The sequence below is a fragment of the Lupinus angustifolius genome, chromosome LG06 (genome assembly GCF_001865875.1).
Source record: "Lupinus angustifolius cultivar Tanjil chromosome LG06, LupAngTanjil_v1.0, whole genome shotgun sequence".
NCBI lineage: Eukaryota > Viridiplantae > Streptophyta > Magnoliopsida > Fabales > Fabaceae > Lupinus > Lupinus angustifolius.
In genome coordinates this window covers 21,664,259-21,685,032 of record NC_032014.1, presented here as the reverse complement: position 1 = coordinate 21,685,032, position 20,774 = coordinate 21,664,259, and the positions used below count along the sequence as shown (strand labels likewise).

At 33.9% G+C, this 20,774-nt stretch overlaps 4 protein-coding genes across 9 annotated transcripts; 2 read left to right on the top strand and 2 right to left on the bottom strand.

The window, feature by feature from the left end:
* LOC109350887 (peptide methionine sulfoxide reductase A5-like) lies at positions 4,502 to 5,960 on the top strand. The gene is given in 4 exon segments (XM_019592198.1): positions 4,502 to 4,588; positions 4,590 to 4,636; positions 4,733 to 4,877; positions 5,418 to 5,960. Coding segments are annotated over 4 exon segments (462 nt in total). The 5' UTR covers positions 4,502 to 4,516; the 3' UTR covers positions 5,616 to 5,960.
* LOC109350170 (peptidyl-prolyl cis-trans isomerase Pin1) lies at positions 6,868 to 12,026 on the top strand. Its single transcript, XM_019591335.1, has 2 exons — positions 6,868 to 7,252; positions 11,719 to 12,026. The coding sequence occupies exons 1-2, from the start codon at positions 6,982 to 6,984 to the stop codon at positions 11,841 to 11,843; spliced, it is 396 nt and encodes a 131-aa protein (XP_019446880.1). The 5' UTR covers positions 6,868 to 6,981; the 3' UTR covers positions 11,844 to 12,026.
* On the bottom strand, positions 12,008 to 19,265 carry LOC109350169. Of its 4 annotated transcripts, none has more exons than XM_019591333.1 (3): positions 18,660 to 19,265; positions 13,593 to 13,595; positions 12,008 to 12,021 (listed from the first exon to the last, which is right to left on the bottom strand). In XM_019591333.1, the coding sequence occupies exon 1, from the start codon at positions 19,213 to 19,215 to the stop codon at positions 18,667 to 18,669; it is 549 nt and encodes a 182-aa protein (XP_019446878.1). In that variant the 5' UTR covers positions 19,216 to 19,265; the 3' UTR covers positions 12,008 to 12,021; positions 13,593 to 13,595; positions 18,660 to 18,666. The 4 variants fall into 4 exon arrangements, with proteins under 4 accessions (XP_019446878.1, XP_019446877.1, XP_019446879.1 ...); XM_019591332.1 differs by lacking the exon at positions 13,593 to 13,595 and adding an exon at positions 13,191 to 13,192 and having other exon boundaries at positions 12,010 to 12,021; XM_019591334.1 differs by lacking the exons at positions 12,008 to 12,021; positions 13,593 to 13,595 and adding an exon at positions 16,849 to 16,865.
* Positions 12,872 to 16,865, bottom strand: LOC109350168. 3 transcript variants are annotated; one of them, XM_019591329.1, is made up of 4 exons: positions 16,813 to 16,854; positions 15,376 to 15,462; positions 14,418 to 15,280; positions 12,872 to 13,436 (listed from the first exon to the last, which is right to left on the bottom strand). In XM_019591329.1, exons 3-4 carry the CDS (start codon positions 15,275 to 15,277, stop codon positions 13,262 to 13,264), a joined length of 1,035 nt encoding a protein of 344 aa, XP_019446874.1. In that variant the 5' UTR covers positions 15,278 to 15,280; positions 15,376 to 15,462; positions 16,813 to 16,854; the 3' UTR covers positions 12,872 to 13,261. The 3 variants fall into 3 exon arrangements, with proteins under 3 accessions (XP_019446874.1, XP_019446873.1, XP_019446875.1); XM_019591328.1 differs by lacking the exon at positions 15,376 to 15,462 and having other exon boundaries at positions 16,813 to 16,865; XM_019591330.1 differs by lacking the exon at positions 16,813 to 16,854 and having other exon boundaries at positions 15,376 to 15,714.

The following is a 20,774-nucleotide window of genomic DNA, read 5'->3' as shown; positions in this document are numbered from 1 at the left end:
CCTTGATTAGTAAATTAATGAGTTAATTTACTACCGGTTTAGTAATGAACCTACGGGGTCACACACTAACGAGTGTTCTGATTTTTGTTGGACAAGAAAATATTATTGATTAAATTAAATAGTTTAATTTTGTATATTTACTTTTAAGTGAAATATTATTTATTTTTTGCTAGCACCAAAAATACAAATAATATTATTCAATCATCTTTAATATAATTAAGTGTGACTTAATTGTAATATTTCAAATGTTTAAAACTGATAGTCAGTTTTGAAAACCAAAAACCAAAAAATTATGCTGAATTGATGAGTGATTAATTGACATTAAATGAATTCATGAAGTTTTGATTTTATGTTAAATTAATGTGTGATTAATTGACACTAAATTGTTTGAGGGAGAAAAAAGTTTGTATCCTAATTTTTGAGTTGTTTGAAATATAACAGTTTTGAGTTGATTTTTTTCACGAATCAAGTGTTGATACAACAAAGATTGGTCTCGGATCGGTATGAATACACGTGTAAGACCTTCATACTTTTGAATGATAATTTTCGAAAGTCATCACAGTCTCCTGAGGTAATTTTACAAACCTATTATAGTGCATGCATATTTTAACACAAATAGATCTATAATTTTACACAGTATATATTATGAACCTTAACATACAACTAATTTCTCTTTCCGCTCCTTCTATCTCTTCCAAATTGATCTGTGCATAAATAATGAGAATATCTAAATGGCGCTTTGTTACTTATGGTTATTCATTCTATTCTAGTGGATTTAATCAGTTTAGTAAAGATTAAAACCTCATTTTAGTCATGGGATTGGCACAATTCAAATTCTGATTGTAACTTGTGTTAGTTTAACACTAGAGGGGCTTTGTAACTGTGGCATTTAGCTCCCAAGATCTGTTTGTGATTTCCGAGGAGAAGAAAAGGGAATGAAAGGCTTCAAATTCATCTCACCGTTGTGATTCATGGTTCTGAAGTCTTCCCTTTCCCTTTCCATTCCTCTTAACTCAAATTTCAAACAGACCATTTTGGTTTGCGCGAGTTGAATTTTAAAGGAGAATGACAGAGAACGAAAGGTTTGAGAGCCATGAAATACACTAGTAAAATGGCTCTAACGCCTTCCTTTCTCTCTTTTCCCGTCCCTTCAAAACTCAACTCACAAACAGACCTTTACATGATGCAGAGGAATAGTTAATCCAATAGCTCACTTTGATCTTTAAAATCTGCTTGTGGGGTAAGACTACGTACTGCGGCACATTTTTTTTAGTTTGTTGCAATTGTGATATCCTGTGATGCTTGACAAACAAATTTCTGCAAGCACAATCTAGTTCTCATAAAAACTGATGTGTATGAGCACATGTGAGTGAGTAAGCAATTGGTAAAAGATTTCTTCTGATAATGTTAACTATTCATATATAAACCACCATCCTGAACTTAATTATAAGGTCTTAATGAAGCAATTGGTAGTAATACTGTATGGAAAAAGCAGCATCATTGGCAATTAATAACAATATTAAATCTCAGAAAGGTATTGAAATAATAAACAGAGGAATGGTCAATCATAAGTATTCACCTTAACCTACATGTCCTTTCTTTTGCCTTTTTGAGTTCAATGCTGAAACAAACTTGATTCCATGTTATATTAGGTGTGCATATTGTTTAATTTATATATCAACAAAAAGAAACACATTCACACACCAAAAGGGGAAAAGTTTAGGCCTATTCACATTTTTCTAGTTTTTTACAACAACGAAGGAATATTATTTATTATCCACTTTCAATTATATTTTTCTCATGACTTTATAACTATATATATTTTTGTACCAGATCCGTAATTGCTCCTCCCAATAAGTAGCCTTAACCACTTGAGCAACGTCTTCTTGGTACATAAGAAGTATATCTATCTATACTACTTATAAAGGGAAAACCCAAAATAACCATCCACCATGGTATAATTTGTAGTCTCCCTATTTTGCCATAACTATTTTCTAATTTTTACAAAAAAACATTATATATAACCTAATGTTCTTCTCCACCTAATATATGCTCATATTATTTGGTTAATATTTTTTATTCTTACATTATGACTATCAGTCTTTAATATAGAACATTACACCAATCAAATAAATTCAACGGTAGATTACAAATATTTAACACAAAATATTATGTTTGACATTTATGACATACAAACTATACTTTATAAATGATAGGAAAGTGGGTTGAGAGACCACGATAATACTATATAAAGGCAAAACATGATGTAACTTTCACCATGATATAAATTTCATATACCATGATGTAACTTCCGTTCAGGTTCTCAATTTTCATATTTTAAGATAACTGTTAGATAGATATATTTTTCGGATAATGAACTAATCTCTTTTGGATTACACAATTGTCCCGGTCCCTCCTAACTCAACAAGTGTCACTCCTAGTCGAATTTTTGACTTTTTTGGTCATCGTAAGAATCTAACGACACCTTACACCACTATGTATAGAACAAAATATGTGAGTTTCATTATATGTTCTATGTTTAGTGCATTTTATGTATATGATAGAATATGACACAATTAAAAGTTAGATATTTTGGTTCCTTATGAGTGGACGGAAACGTGGGTTTAAACTGATGTCGGGAATATTGGGGGGAACGTGGTAGATGCTTCTACAATTGTGATCATGATACAATATAGGAATGCCATATATCCTCCCAATAATGTCAATGTTTTGGTCTATTCCTCGATGTTTATTTGGTCTATATGTATATACACTTTTTGTATATGCTTTCCCCATGTTGGATGGTTCTGGCATGTCCGTACTACGTGGATATTCAATTTGTAGCATGTAATAGACTGTGTAGCCATATTGTAGGCCTATCTTGTCGTCTTACATAAAGGGATGTAATGTGTAGGTAGCATGTGGCCTAGGACAAAGGTCTATGTTATTCAGACAGCATGATAATCTTGTGAAGGTGACATAGGCGTAAGGAGTGATCTCTTGTATGGTTGCCTTTACCCAGAAAACAACGTATCTTTCTGCATTGTTCGGTTGACCGACCAAGACCCGAGAGTGTTTAGAATGAGTTCACCTTGTCCAGCTTTAGGTCAACAACGGTTATTTTGTCCAGTCATGACATGTCTTTTTAGACTGGGATGGAACACATATTTTGTACAACTAGTTATATGCATGTAGTTTTTTTACTAAAAGTACATTTGATATTCTTTTTACTACACTTATGGATATACTTTTTTTTCTTTGGACCCTACCGGAGTGGTCCAGTGTATGACCTCTCTCAAAGAAAGTTTCTATCTCTGACCCTGGCTGTGTTGTCTCACCATATTCCATAATATCAAGTTTCTTGGTCATTGCACTTTCTTCCTTGGAAAGCCTATGTTTTACTTGGTAGACAGCATGCTACTTGTGACTGAGTTATATGTGGCTGCAAGGTCATAATGTTCTTTTTGATGTGTATTTCGGGATGTTACAGTTCAAACACCTTTAGACATTGCATCCCTCTCTATATGTAGTTTGCGGTTCTCTAGGATGGTTATCGTTTCATTTCTGAAAATTATGGGCAATTGGGATTAGTCCTATCCTGCCCGTAATTGAATGATGTTGTTTTCTAATTGCTACAATACTACTTCATTTCCTAAGAATTTAACCACTAGATTGACTATCACAGTTCAAGCAAAAAGTATACTCACTTTCTTCTTCTTATTCATTTTTTGTTGGAATTTTTTTTTGTTATGCCATTCAAATCTCAAAGGGAGAGCCCAATCCAAAAGAGCTTCCTGTTAGGTAGGAGATCCCATGATCTTAAGTACCTTCGGAGTTTTCTCTTAGTTCCCGAGTTGGTATTTGTAAGTTGTAACATTATCATTTAGCCTACGAATTCTGTTTGATTAGAAATTGTTGTGTTTCTTAGCCAACTGACTAAACTCATGATGCATGTGCTTAACGTTCAAGTCATAGTTCTTATTAAGTCTCCACAGGCTGCTGCCAGACTAGTATCTTCTGTCACCTACTTTAATATGAATCATATCAATGCCGCCCTATACTTTTATGAAAAAAGGATTAGTCATGTTTTTGGCAGAATTAGGGAATGATTGGAAATTCAAGTTATGAATGGTAAGGAATTAGGAATTATGGTTAGGTTTTATTTAGTTACTTGTTTGGTAAAAGTCACGGGTTCAAATTTTGGAGCCTCGTGCTGGAGTAAGGCTACACACAATGAGCCTCTCTAGACCCCACCAGGTAGGTGCTGCCTGCACTGGGATGCCTTTTTCATTTGTCTGGTGAAGCTAACAGTGCAACATGCTTTATCAAAGCCTGCTTTTCATGATTCTGGAATTCGTTTTGACATTTTTTTCTTGACATGTTCTTCTATATATACCATAAACTGAATTGATTAATTGATAATTCATCTTAGAATCCAAATATAATTCCTTTGATTTATTATTACATGTTGAACTTCAATGAAATTTCTGAACTTAAATTATGGTTTACTAATACAATGCAGATTGAGTATGATCCAGGGATGACTAGTTTTAGGGAGCTCTTGGATATCTTTTGGTCAAGCCATGATCCGAAGGCAAGTGTACGGCCAAGGTCCTGATGTGGGTAATCAGTACAGGTAAGAGGAGTATTGATGCCAGCTGCAGTTTCTTGCTATCTTTCGACATATCTAGCCTCATGCTTAGTGCCAAGTACTGACTACTTAACTATGCAGATCTATTATTTTTGTTAATGGAACTGAAGAATCAAGAATAGCTTCTGTCAGCAAAGAACAGGAACAGACCAGGTCAAGAAGCAGCATTGTGACTACTCAAATTCTACAACTTGGAACGTTCCATCCCGCAGAGCCAGAGCAACAGGTTTTGTATCCCAAAAATTATTTATTATTGATATCGCAAAGAAAAATCCTTCTGTCTCATACTGCATACCTGCGGTGCTGTGAGGCGATTTTAGTTAGATTTAAGAACTCATCTCATATGTTGTCTGATACTGTATGATGGCTTGAAGCCCAGGGATGAGGAAGATACCGTCTTCAATGGTGGTTTATTTGGGACTGAGTATCAATACGCGAATTGAGCGTATTTGCAAAATCACTCTGAATCGGTACTCGCGAACTGATTCGCGGTTCCCCGGCCGAATCACCGAATCTGGTTTCTATGATCCCGCCTGCTTGGCTTGTGCATATACAGTAGGGATATTAGGATTGTTGACGTCTACAAATCCTCAAATTTTTCTTTAACGAAGACACAGGGCATGTGAATTAAATTCATAAACCTTGTCCATTTTCGTGTATTCTATTAGACAATTTGATTGAGCTCAATTTTCCATAGCTTTTAATAAGAGTGCCTTTTAAAGTTCATCATCTGACTAACTCAACTTGTCTGTTCTGTTCTTTACAGAAATTTGAACTGAAGAAAAATTCCTTCCTTATTAAGCTTATTGGGAACCTGCCTCAGGAGGAGCTTGAGAGATCAAGCCTAGCAACAAAATTAAATGGATATGTTGCTGAATTTTGCCCTCCAAATATCCAAAAGCAAATTGATGCAAAGATCAATGAGTTTATTAAAAAAGGTTGGCCTATTTTGATGGAATTGTAGTTGGCTTTGGGGAAGTTGCTCAGATTGTCATTCTTCCGCCGATGTGCTTCGCTTTTGTATGGACGAGTTTGGTTTGGTTTGGTAGTTTGTACCAGTTGCCGGGCCTGAAATAACTTGATCAAAATTCCTAAAGAGAAGCAAGCATATGTGCCGACTGATGAAACCATTCCTTCAAAAAAAAACTCGACTTGCAAACGGACTCTTAAAAGCATTTTCCTCCTAGCTCTTAGATTCTAGGATTTTACTTAAACTTGTAATAAATTGGCTTGATTATTACTCACGTTCAGAAAAAATTTGTACCAAACTAAATTTCAACAACGCAACTCAAGATTATTTTATCTCCGAGTTAAATGTTTTAAGTTGTATATTTTGTCCCTTATATTTTTGTTTGTGCTATTTTCATATCTCTAATGAAAATTGGATGCGGTTCGAGCTTGAATTTTTGTTTAAATGAGTCTATTTAATGCGCGAGTTTGGCTTGTTCAATAAATATAAAGTCGACTTGTGTTAATTAAAAAACTATTTTCTTCTGCTATTAAAACTTCATCCTAACAAATTTTAGAGATGGGAAAAAAATTCGATCTGTAGGTATCTGTGGAAATACCAATAACGAGTATTCGTAATAATAGCTTATGAGTGAGAACAAGTTTTAGATACCCGCCCGCAGGTACTCAGATTATATATTTAGTTTTTAATTAAATTATATACATTTATTATTATTTTAATATATTTTATTATTATTTTATAATAAATTACATATATTTAACTACCATCATAAATTTATCATATTATTGATGTAATAATTATTTTTACTTATTAGTTATTACAAAGTATATAAATATATAATTAAAATTAAAATCTCATTGGGTACTCACAAATATTGTAAATTTGGAAATGAGAAAATACTGTGTGGGTCCGTCCATACTCGTTGCCATCCTTACTGAAATGTCTGTTCAAGAACGGAATCTTTTACCTTACATTATTAAATCAACTTGTAGATTTTCATTAACAAAATTTTTACTTAATGTATTGCTTAATGAAAATCAATCATTACCAATTATTTAAAACCAAACTAATCGCAGAAATATGAGACACCATAAATTATGCCTAAGCCGAGTGGTCATTTAAATGACACATGTCACAAACAAATCTACATAATCTAAACCGTACGATCTATCCAAAACGAACGTCTCAGATTAACATAACATAATAACCGATTAACCTTGATTTCAATCCACTATATAAACACTAACCAATTTTCACTTCACTAAGTTCCAAACCGTTACATCGAATATAGAATCCAATCGGAACAATAATAAAAAACAAAGCGTTGATCTCTGCGGCGGAGAACGGTAATCGGAACAAAATGTCATCGTCGAACAGACACGGTTACGGTGGCGGTGGTGGTGGTGGTGATGAGGTTAGGGCTTCTCACATATTAATCAAACACGAAGGTTCTAGAAGGAAGGCTTCATGGAAAGATCCAGAAGGACGTGTTATCAAGAACACTACTAGAGAGAACGCTGTTTCTCAACTCAAGGCACTGCAAGACGACATCGTTTCGGGAAAGGTTAAGTTTGAGGACGTTGCGGCTCGTTACTCCGATTGCAGCTCAGCTAAGCGTGGCGGCGATCTTGGTCAGTACCTAAAAAAATTAATTCTCTTTAATTGAAGAAAAAAGATGATGTGATTTATGGTTATTGATTTAGTTGTGCATAGAATTGGTATATTTGTCATTTATATTAATATCAGTTGCTTTTATAACTATTTCGTTATTCATTTGATGTTTTTTTTCTTAGGTTTGTTTTTTCCTTCTTAGGATTTGAGGAGTTGGATGTAAACTCTAGGATATTAATTTTGTATGTATTATGTATTAACTAGTAGGAGATTAATTTTGTATATATTATAAATTAGGATTTTTTTCATAGGATATGTTTTTGCGGTAAGGTTGCTCCTAGTGACTATGAGGTTACGAGTTCAACTCATGGAAAGAGTCTCTCTACTTGTGGATGTAATACTACTTACATCTACCCTCTGTAGACCCCACTTGGGAACCTTGTGCACTGGGACACCCTTTTTTAAATGTTTTTTTTTACGCGTAAGGATGTAAGGTTTGATATCAGGATTTTAAATCCTGGAAAGTGAACCCACTAAGTGGGAGTATTGTGCACTGGGTCTGAGCCACCATTTCATTGTTTTTTATGGGAGGGAGAAATTGTGTGGCCGCTTGGTTTGAGATTAGGTGCTCACATTTTATGTCCCGCAATTCAATCAATTGAGCTAACTCATGGGAGACATTAGGATGATCTTATTTGTTTATCGAATGAGTAAAAATTACTTATTGTTTTTGATCAATTTAATTGTGAACTATAAATTAGAATAAGGCATCATGACCTCTATAAGTTAGTTTAGTGATATTCAGAGATGGATCTGAAGAGTGGCTGTCACTCCTCCTTGTTGAAACTGAAAATTATTCATTTCACATACAAAGTGTTTGGTATACAAAAGTTGGTGCCCTATTCTTGCTCTCACACTCTTTCTATTACCGAGAGATTATATAAGTGAAGGAGTTAACTCTAGGTGAAGAACTGACAAAGGAGCCCATCACCATCTTCACCTTCTCTCGGTGGTCCCTCTCTTTGCACTACTCTACTCTACTATGCAAGCCTTGCTTGCCTCCTTACACCACTCTCTTTGGTATCTTCCACTAGGCCACACTTGCTTTGTGAACACTCTGGTGAATCTCACTTGCACACACTAACTTGTGCACACTGCAAATATACTTGCCTAGCATCTATTTATACTGGTCTGAAGTCGGCAACTCTTGAGGAGGCTTAGCCGGTAACTCAGTTCTGGTTCCTACCAAACTAATTACAAAACTTATCCACCAACTTTGGATAATCCTTATCCTAATTTTAGAGTTTAATGGCAAAGCTCTTCATCAATCTAGGACTTTCTCCACAATAGTATAAAATAATTATTGATACTTTGGATAATGCTACATATATGACCTTTTCTTATATGTAGTATTTAAAGCTTGCTAAAAATGTATATTTTTTCATATACACGGCCTCTCCCACTATGCCTTTCAGATCCGTCCCTAGTGACTAGTGAGATTGGTAACCAAAATTTGGAATCTTTTGATCCCCTTTTCAAGCTGAAAATTCAGGTATAACACATGCCTATGCCCTGCCCCTTCAAATAAAAGTGACTTTGGCAACCAAAATCATATTCAGGTTCCTATCACTACAAGCTTTCACAATTTTGGTTTTTGCATAGTCTTTTAAAGGTATGGTCATTTTAAGTCGTTGTGCAGGAATCATAGGTTCATTACAGTCCCTGGGTTACGGGTAGGATTCTATGTTGCTCGGGTATGGATGTGAGTATCTGGTATGATATGATATGCAGATATGAGTTTTTTTAAACAATATCTATACGGCAATATAGATTAATAAATTGTTTATATTTAAAAGGTAAGGATATATAAATTAAATTTATTCACTTGTGACTATCCCAACATGTGTTCTATGCTGTTTCTAACTCATTTGACGAGGATAAATTTCTGCTAATATGTGACATGATTTTGAGTGAAAAAAGATTGCAATATTGAAAATATGCTTTAAGGGAGGCAGTTAGTGAGAACTGGACTTGAATCCATATTTTGGATTTTTCCAATAATAGTTGAAGGGCTTTTGGGTATCTTACAGAACAATGGAGCTACGCCAAAAATATGCAGTACAATGTATGAGTATCATTATTGGATGAGTTTGATATGGAGACATTTGAAGTATCCATGCCCAATAGGCAGGGTCATCAGTCATTACAGTTCCACCACTCTGAAAAAATTGATTCGTTCAATTTCTTGAGATACTTCTTGTTGACTTCGTCCCACTTTTCTCATCTCAAGGCATTGCACCAGTACATTAATGACAGGATAATAAATTTCCGATTTATTTTTTCACAGCTAGTTTTAAGAACGCAAGGCCATAATTAGCTCAACATTTAACTTCTTTATTGATTTATCCAAAAATTGTGGCTTACATAACTTTCCGAGTATTGTACTAGGAACTTGAATTACTGAGTGGTTTGTTTGTTATTTGAACTCTATCTGCATACTGGAAGGGCTAATGAAACAGAACAAGAATTGTGGATCCTGTTGAATTCAGTTATTACTGTTCCTTCTTATTCACTAGGTCTAGTATGAAATTTAGGATTTTCCTGTCCCTATCTCCAATAAAACCGAGTAAGAAGAATAGATTCATTATCTAATAATTGCACTTTTGCTGCAGTTATGATGCTACCTGATTTGTTGTGTGTCTTGTCAACCAACACACTTGTGTTTAACAAAAACACATGCATATCTAATGACATCGCTTAGGTGGCTGTTGGAACAGTGATAGTGAGGATTGAGAGAGTTGTGAGAGAAAACCTGTTAGCTGGAGGGACCTAAAAGAAGTTACATGACCAAATTAAACAGAAAAGTAATGTAAACAAGGACTACCATCAACAGGAGGTGGAACTAAAATCAGCTTCGGACCACCCTACCCAATTTTTTTGAAATTTCAAAAGCTTCCATTGAGTTTTTGTTCTTTTGTTTTTAAAAATATAGGATAAAAACAAATTTGCTTCTTAATATTGCTTTGGTCTCATGGCACTGCATCATTAGCTACTGTAGTTGAATCAGTATTGTTAGAATTCAATTTAAAGGAGTATGATTCAAGGACCTACCATGAACCATCTAGGTAGTTAAAACACGCTTTTGCATTGGGATCATGGAGGAGTAGAGCATTTTGTTCCTTCAAAGCGACGGGATGGATAGTCGCAGAGTGGAAGGCTGTCATGCCCAGTCACAGCAAAATTGCAGTAGAATCACAGACTTTGGAAGGCTGTCATGCCCAGTCATGTCGAAATTGCAGTAGAATCACAGACTTTGCAGCCACTCCCTCTTTTCTGAAACGATATGGTCGAAAAGTCTAACTTGCCCTTACTTAAATGCAAGAGAAGTCTAGTTTTCCCTTTATTAAAAAGTAAAAAGATGTGCAATCTATTTTGCCCTTTCTAATACCATGTGAGCACTCCCTTTTTCTTATGTTTTTTGGTCATTTTGCCCATCCCTTCTTCCACCTACGCCCAATCCTGTGAATTCACTCATTCAAACAGAAAAATAGAGCCCAAGACTTGAACACTGGCATTTTCAGATTATTTCCAGTGATTTCTGGCATTTTCTAGCCACACCCACCTTACTCTTCTTCTTTCCCTCACTTCTACACATTGACCATGTCCCATTCAAAATTTGTTCCCTCACACTGAACCAAAACAAGCTCTGCCTTCTGTGATTTCTGGTGATGATTTCTGGCCATGTTCTCTGCTTTCTGGCATGCCGTCTCACTTCTCCTTGCTTCTTCCCCTCACTTTATTCACCTGAGCTTCTCAACCTCCTACACACTCACTTCACTGCCATAATGTTGGAAGCTTTAGAGATGGTTTGTTATAAATTTATATCAAAGCCTTAGGGTTAGTTTGGGAGTTGGATTTTGGAGGGGAAGGAAGGGAAAAGAGAAGGCTTGGGAGGCATGAAATACACTTGTGAGATGGCTCTCAAGCCTTCCCTTTCCCTTCCTCCCCCTCCAAAATCCAACTCCCAAACTAACCCTAGAGGCTTATTTTTTGTAGCCTTGGAAGCTTGGTCTGTATTGAAGCCTTAGAGGCTTGGTCTGTTATATTAAAGCCTTAGAGGCTATTACTTGTATTGAAGTCTTAGACTCTTTATATTGATAGCTTGGTAGTTGGTAATGGTATGCTATGAGTTTTGATTATAATCTATGAATGTGTCTTTAATTTGGTGTATTTTAGCATTGAGTATTAATACTCAAAAACACCTAGCCCACCATGACAATTGATATTTCAATTTGCCTAAAACTTACAAGTATCCATTCAATGGATATGTGAAGGTAAGAGAGTTTTCATGTATACCATTATCATTCAATTGGGTTTTACATTCAGTCACCTCATACATGTCTGAATAGAGATAAATGCTTATTCTCTCAGCAACTTAAAAAGTAATTTATGGATTAAACTGAACTTGTTAGTTTATTGGGTGTAGGTCCTTTTGGTCGTGGGCAGATGCAGAAGCCTTTTGAAGAAGCAGCTTTTGGTCTTAAAGTTGGTGAAATTAGTGACATTGTGGATACTGACAGTGGAGTCCACATAATAAAAAGAACAAATTGATCACATACATTATGGAACTCTTCTTGTTCACTTCCAAGTTCTACTCACCTAATGATGATTGTATTAAAACAAGGCACTGCTATGTTTTTGGATAATATTGTTTTCACCACAATTACAAAACTTGTGGTTATATGCTTGTAATTTTGAATAGTTCACTGTTGATTTCATAAGAGTTGAACTCCATTTTGTTTTTAGCTTTTGCATGTCTTTCACTGCTATATGCAGGTCATCACTAGTTCACTACTAGGTTTAATTTGTTATGTGAATTTTTTACTAAAAAATTGATAGTTTATTTAAATTTTGCTAACAATGTGCTGGTCTACTGGCTACTAGATCCCCAAAACGACCAAAAGATTAAGAGTTCAATTCTTGAGAGCGACACTTAATAGATGGACGATCATGCATAGACATCAGAATATATCTTTCTAAGAACAACTATCTATATCAGAATATCCAAATTAACATAGTCCCATTAATGGTGAATGCATATTGTATTACCAATTATCCTTATCCAACATTTGCCATCTCCACAAGAATCTCATTGATTAGGGTGTGCATATTGTATATATGTTACTTATAGGTTATATAATTATACAATCATTTTTCTTATTCTAATACCTCTCAATGCAATTTACACTCTGCCCCCATGTCTTAGATATGGTATTGAAAATAATTCGATCATGCCTTTAATGAAGGTCCAAAACTAGAACCTTTAATCTCCTTATCCTATCTCGCTCTTCTTAATTCTCATACTAATAAGAACAACCAAACATTTTATCTCATTAGGTACATCAGCTCCTATTTTTCATACTAAAAGGTACCACAATGTCCTCACCTAGCACACACATTAGTTGTTCTTTCTAAATGTAAGTGAAGGTTTCTGGAGTCTTTCTAACTCCATCTTTATAGCTCTTGATTTCTTGAAGCTGACTTTTAATTAATATTTGTGAATTTATCATTTCATCTACATCGATCAAACCAAAGTCTCAGTACATAGATCGAACTATGTTATAATGCACTATCAACAATGATTTTTAATCCTTTCTTAATCTTTTCGCCTAAAAATAGACTGGTATCTACAAAATGAGTCTGACAATTTGATTTCTGATCTCCAACATTTACAGAGAAGGGATGTCTTATATCTTGTTTTTGTTTTCCTCATGAAAGAGCAGTTAAAGTTTACATTGATTCTAAGGAAGAATACTTTCTGCTTTCAATTTTGACAGGCATAGAATGTTGTCTGAAAATTAAATTTAAAAAAAAAACAAATCACTAATGATCTTTATGGCAATTTCCATCAATGCTTCTTCTTGATTATAGGATCTCAATGAAACTCTGTACCAATACAGCTTCACTTAGAAGCCTCCGGCGTTTAGCGACGATTCCAGAAGCAAGCAATCTGCAGAGTGCAATGGCATTTACATGTTTGAAGCACTCAAAGCCATCATCTTACATTGTTCATTCAATGCCAATAGTTGAGCTTCTTTCTTGTCAAGTAGAGCACTCAATCTCACATTCTCTTCCATAAGTTTCTGAACTTCAGCCTCTTTCTGCATTTTTTCACCCTCCAATTGGGTAGTTTTTCCAACTAGACTGTTCCATAGAAAAAAATAGGCACAGATACATCTTTATTAGCATCCAGATAAAAATGAACATCTACATGAGCATTGAAGTGAAACAAGAAATTTTCGGGAAAATGGGTTGATGGAAACACCGACACATGGCATGGCAACCAGCCCGCAAGACCACAAGCTTTTGCAGATATACCGAAATTAGAATAATCAAGACCAACTAAACAAGGGGAAAATGTAGGAACAAGGAGAGATGTTTCCAAATGGATCCACAAAACAAGCATTTGCAGTGATTAACAACAAAACAAACACTACTTTTAGTTTACCACTGCGGAGAATCCGGAGATCGAAGGAAGAATAATGATACTTAAACCATATTCATCTTAACAAGCACAAGACAGTAGAGATATCAATAGACAAATAAGCATGCCAACTTCCAACAAGGCGATACTGTTACATATGAAACGAGTAATTCTTAAGGATGATCATGTAGACATGTACAATAATAGTATACCACAAGGTTCATCAAAGGATGAGATTTTGTACATATAAAGCAGTATGGTTAACCAAATCATAATGATGAAGACAAAAACTAAATTGAAGTTAGCTTTTAAATGACCCTTAAAAGAATTTAATAATGTGTCATTAACACGAAATATTAGTGTTTTCTTTCATCAAATTGTAAGCAAGGTTAATAAGTTCATTTCAGAATTATATGCACTATGCTCCTAAATAGATAACAGTCGAAGATAAACAACGTCCTAAGCATGACATGGAGCATTCCAACCCCAACAAAAAGGATCAAATTATTCAAGAAAAATAAACATTCAGAGACAACAAAAAAATCACACGAAGGCATCCCATCAAGCAAACATATACCTAGAAGATTCTCCTTAAGTACAAAAATGGAGCAGAAAGTGTACCAAGGCATCTACCCGATAATTGTTAGGCCACTTAACAAAAGCATATTGCATATATAGAGTGTATAATGAAATATATTTACCTTTCAAAAAGCCTCTCGATATTTTCAAATTGCTTCTCTGATGAAATTAAGGTTTCTCTTACTGAGATTAGACTGCTAACATATGACTTCAGAGACTCAAATTCCTGTTTCACTCGACAAAGTTCTTCTTCATTTTCAGCAGCCTGCTGTCTCTGTCTAGTAGTTTCTTCCACCAAATCTGCAACTCTTTGCCGCATATCATTCAAAATACTATTTGTACCCGAAGCCAATCTCTCCACCTCCTCTAACTTCATAGACATGTTCTCTAACTGGGCAGATTTCCTCATGATTTCTTCCTGGCCTAAACTTACTTTTTCCTTCTCAATTGTAGTTTCTGATTCTGCCAATAAAACCCTTTTGACAAGTGCTTCCATCACATCTGTGACTAGTTGGACAGACTCGAATACCTCACCTATATAAGCAGCATCTTGTTCATCTAAGGAACCCTGCAGACGGCTAATTCCTATCCAAGATTCTTCATCCGGGTCATCAAATGAAGAAAGTTCAACACTCCTAGACCAACCCAATAATGGTATCCCATTTTTGTCAACAAGCCCTCCCCCCTCTAATTTCTTTATGCCACAAGACGTATGGGCTAGATGAGGAACAGCCATGATTCTAGCTTTCGATTTTAAGTAAGTCAATAAGGTGCCGGTAGTCTTGACTCTTCGCCAAAGAATCTCTAACTCCTTCTTTGCATTTTCCTCTGAACCCTGTACGCAATCCATTACCTCCGTAAGCTTTTCTTGCAAAACATCTACTTGAGATTGGCTTCTTTCCATCTCCTGCTTCCGCGTTTCATGTGATTGATTCAGCTGAGACTTCAAAGCTAACGTGACAATATCTTCGTTTTCCGCCATTTCCTGTCCAATGTTGGATAGAAATATGATAGAATAATATCAAAGTCAGGTTTTAATGATGAAAAAATATGGACCTGGATAAAGATATGCAAATAAACCTAAGATTTCTATATACTAGAATCTTTAACAAGCCCGTTGCAACTAATAAAGCTCCACCGAAGAGTGAGGAAGTTGATATCAGGTACCTGAACTGACCAGCAATTATAATTGCAGAATTAAACAGATGAAGCAAAATAAGCTGGATGCTATAACATCCAAAATAAAACTATATGAAAGCACATATTTTAAGAAAATTCATCTACACTTAAATCTTGTATATGTTATGCAATTTGGTCATGTCAAACTCGTATATCATAAAATACACCAAAGAATCATACATATTTTAACATTGTATTTTATAAACAACAATAAGTAGATCACATGTTTTCAGGTTCTGCAGCTTTTTGAAGCCATAAAATAGAAAGTTAATGACATCCATTTACACAAATAGTATGGTAAATTGTATTTTCACTAGAAATCAAATATCGTGTCACTGGAATTTCACAACAAAGTCCATAACATCTTCACCTCAAATCACATAATATCATTAACTAAACCCCATGTTTAGCTAATTCTGAATTATTGGCCAAGTGAAACATGCAACTTTATCATAATACTTGCACAACTGAAACTAAGTACACAAATGTTTGGGTGAAATAAGGGAAACAAAAAAAAATGGCTAACCAAGTATTGGGGGAAATCGTAAAAAAAAAGGCTCATGTTTCTGATAATGCAAATCAAATGAGATAAGCATAATTAACATTGATTCTCTAAGAAGCCAATTATTTTAAGCTAATCATGAAAAATATGTACAATAGCTTTTTGTTCTTTAAAATTAAAAAAGAAAAAAAATCACATTAAAAGCTATTGCACCAACACTCATTGGTCCAATGGCAAGGAGTTTTGGCTTCATACGATGTCTTAGTTCGAATCTTGTGAATGAAAAAAATTGGCATCAAAATAGCTTTGTCCCTTTAAAGGGGTCTACACTCTTGACACTGATTAATCAAAGTCTCAAGTGATTTTCCGCAAAAGATTAATTTTTTTGGGTCCAAGGGTATCCCAAACAAATCCCTTTCGGGGTGCGTGACTGCTCCTACCAAGCAACGAGTATTTCTCTCAGGGATCGAACCATTGACCCTTTGGCCTATCTGGGGATCCAATTGAGTCTTACACTACTAGACCAACGCCTTGTTGGTGGTGCAAGAAGGGTTTAAAGCTATTGCATTGTATCTAATAGAGCATAAATTAATCCTAGGATAAGATTATGTTCTAACATCAACAAGTCCAAGGTTGTTTGGGAGAAAATCAAACATGACCCATGATCAAAGAAAATGTATCATTAGAATAAACAAATAGATGAAGTTGAAATTACATGCCCAACAAAACAATGGAGAAGATAAAGTTGCAGACTTTGAAGAAGAAAACAAAAAAGAGAATTGAAATAAAAAAAAAAGAAAATAAATAATATAATGAAAGAAGAAGAATAAGAGAACCTGAAAACCGAAGAATGAAGAAGATGGGTTAGCTGAAATTCCTACCTCTCTTCCTGTTGAAGAAAAAGGAATGGGAATTAGGAACAAAATCTGTGATAAGAAAAAGGTGCTTTATTGCAAAATAAAAATATATATTCATACCTATAATAATTATAATAATAATAACTTATTGAGGAGGACAATATCATAATATTATAAATTTACTTTTTAATAAATAATTTATATATTATAAAATTTCTATTATTTTTATATTTATATAATTATTTTTATATATATTTCAGTCACCATAAGTACAATATTACAACTGCATAGTGATGCAGTCCATAATTTAAACCAGTCATATCAACTTTAAGTTTTGTCGGGTGGGACAAAGTAGTGAATCGATGTTAGAATTGTTCTTTTATAAAGCGAATATTACTATGGTTAGTGTTATAAAACTTGGCTTGAACTGATTGGTCTGACTGGTTCAATTGTGAACCAGGTATCTGACCGGTTCGAGCATCTCATCTTCATATAACCAATTTTGCATCAAAATCAGATCAACTCCATTCAACTTGGTCAATTTAATTTTAAAATTGATGACTCGGATGGTCGAACCGGTTGGACCGGTCGAGTCAATCATTTTTTTTAAAAGCAACCAAAACAATATTATTTTGGTTTGAAAAAAATTAAATATTTTAACTTAATTGTAGTTATATTTCTCATTTGTTAACTTTATGTTATAGCAAAAAATTTGTTTATTTTAATTAAATTTTAAACTTATGTGCATTTTTGTTGCACTTAAAACATAATACATATGATCTTTGACAACGCTTTTAACTTAATTATGATATTTTAGAATAGTGAAATATTATTTAATTATATATGATAATGTTTTTAATTTTGGAATATAAAATTATTAAATAATCTTAACTAATATTATGATTTACTTGAATTTTTAATATAAACTGAGTTAACCCAGAATGAATAACTGAGTGATTGAGTATTCTGAATTTAATAACAATGTTTTAGTTCATTCATTTCTCCTAGTGAGATTGTGCTTGATTTCCTTCTCACTGAAATTGAACTGATTTAAACCATTTATAATTCTTTTAACCATGCTCCCCTTTCTGTTAAACAAATAGTATAAATATATGTAAAAAAAAAAATAAGAGTTATTCTATCTGCCTCCACCTTATTTGTCCATTTTTCTTTGATCCAATGTACATTCTTTCTTTTCATCAAACTTTAGTTTTTGGAGATATGTGATTTTTGGAGACTAAAATTGCCATTACTATTTCAACTTCATTGTCTTTGAAATTATAGCATTACATTAGATATTTGGTAGGCTGCACAAAAATGAATATATGGTTCAATTTGGTATATAAATTGTCACTTTTTATTTTTATGAGACACTCTTTATGATGAATCCGATAAATGATATACAATGCGATGAATCTTTTTCATGATACATACTGTAAATGTGACACTCTTTAGGAACCTGTTTTATTTCTGAAGTACAAATATTTTTACAAGTTGTGAAATTTGTGAACCTGTTTTATATCTAAAGTACAAATATGTTTACAAGTTGTGAAATTTGTGTTTATTGGAATGATGTTTAATAGCAGTTTTTGTACCCCAAAAAATACTTCATAGATTCCTCAACATAACAAAGGGGTTCATAGCAACTCACCTCTAAAACAAACAAGAGGTTTTTCTGCTCCTGAATAAAAGTGTACACATAATATATTTTGTGCAAATTACACATAACCTTTCAAAGCAAACTGAACTCATTTTTGAGCAACCAAAATATCATAATTGGAGTGTATCCAAGCTCAAAATCTAAGAGTTTCACTAATGATTCAAACCTTAAGATCATGAAGATCCTTTAAGTACATCAGTAGGTGACAAAGGAGGTGCATCAAGCTGATAAAGATTAAGTGCAGGACCCACAAACCTGAACACTATCCAAGCTCCAATCATGATAAATATTGAAGCATATGCAAACTTATTAAGCCAAAAAAGTGCACCTTTTTCTCCTACATAAAGCTCTATTGCCTTCTCACTTAAACTCATATCATCCCATTTCTTAGGTGCTGCTTTTTCCTTTAAGGGTTTCACACTACTTGAGACACTTCCATTCTCTCTTTCTTGTCTAGATTTCCTTCTTGACCTTCTTCTGAACCTTACTTCTACATCACCAGGAAGAAGTGGTGCTGTTACTGAGTTTGTTGCATCATTATCATTATCATTATCTTTGGTGTTGGTGTTGGTGTTGGTGTTGCTGGTGCAACTTATAGGGTTGAATCTGAGAGAAAAGGGGTGTTGGTGTAGGAAGATTTGGTTGTGTTTTGATGATGAAAGTGAAGGTTTGGTGAGAATAATGAAGGAGGAGGAGTTTGAAGAGAGAGAAATGGTGACCATGGCTTGTTAGAAATGTTTCAGAAAGTGTAATGTGTGGTTAGATTTTGCTCATCCATATATATGCTTTTATCTTTATCTTAGGGTTTTTGGTGCAACACTTGTTACTCGACAGAGATCAAATATTTTCAATGGTGTCTTATTCTCTATTTTAAGTCAATCATATATTAATATGTGGATAAAATAAAAATTTAAAAGTAAAAAGTGATAAAACAGAGCATTTTAATTGGCTTGAGATATGAAATAAAATACCTTGTGCGACAAGTGATCTCCCTCTGTTGTCACTGGGCTGAAAATTCAACAAAATTCAGATTGGGTTTGGATCCTAAGTATTGAAAGGTTCTTAGCAATGTTGACCCTTTTTGGGGCATGGAGGCCCAACCTTTACTTTTTTTTAATACAAGTTTTAGAAATGAAGAGGATAAGAAAATGAAAGGGAGAGTGTGAAATTGGTTTTAATATTAACGTAGAACTTTATATATAGTTAGTATATGATTTATTGTTCATATATTACTTATATTTAAATATGAATGGTAAATAATAGTGTATATATTTTTCTTTTTGTTTTCACAACTTAACCAAACTGAAATGACAATATGAAATGAGTTGTCTAAATAGTGACAATATATTTACACAAAATTTATTTAATTATTTAGTATTGTATCTTCCCTTTTCCTTCAAACTATTTGTCAAAACTTATCAGAAAGGAATTATGAGGGGGAAAATGGGAAATGAGATGGAAAAAAAAATGTTACTTCCCTAATTTCTTTTCTAAGATATATTAATATAATATATCTTCAAATGTTATTTTCTGTTTCTTATACCATAAAATCACTAAAAATTTAAAAGGAATGTTGTTCCACATTAAAGTTGTAATAGATAAAAAATGAAAATGCTATTTTTAAGTGATAAAGTCATTGGGGTAAGTGAAATTATTTTAAATCAATATGTGACTATGTAATTTTGTTGGAAAAAAATTAAATTATTGTTTTCTTATTTTATTATACTTACGATGCTTTAGTGACTTTATGAGAGGCATGGTGTATGCCACATATTCGATTGTGTATGGTCCATGAACATTTAATATTAGAGTCAGTTGGTAGATGACTCTTAGGACAAGTGTCAGATTATGATAAAGGAGGATAAATGACGTATTGAATGGATAACATGTTCCAAAGGTACTTTTTGTGAGAATAAACCATATGAATTGAAGAAGAATGAAACTGTAATGAAAAACCAGCTTCTAGAACAGGATGAGTTAGCAAAGGAAGGTCAGGACCACATGAAATCATTGGACAGAGAGAATAATTCTATTAGAAGCATTCCAAAATTTCAGGGAGCAATGCGTGGAGGGAGAGTACGTACCTCCAACGCTTGAAGGATTACGTGAGCAAATGAATGCTATTTATGAAGAGGAGGGAGTGATGAAAAAGTGTGTGGATTATTAGATTCCTCTTATTCTTTTCTCCCAAAATCTTATGTTCTTTATCCTTATACTCCCTTTTCATGGTTTCATGCCGATGTTGAGTTCTTGATTTTCACTACAATAATACATTTCATTC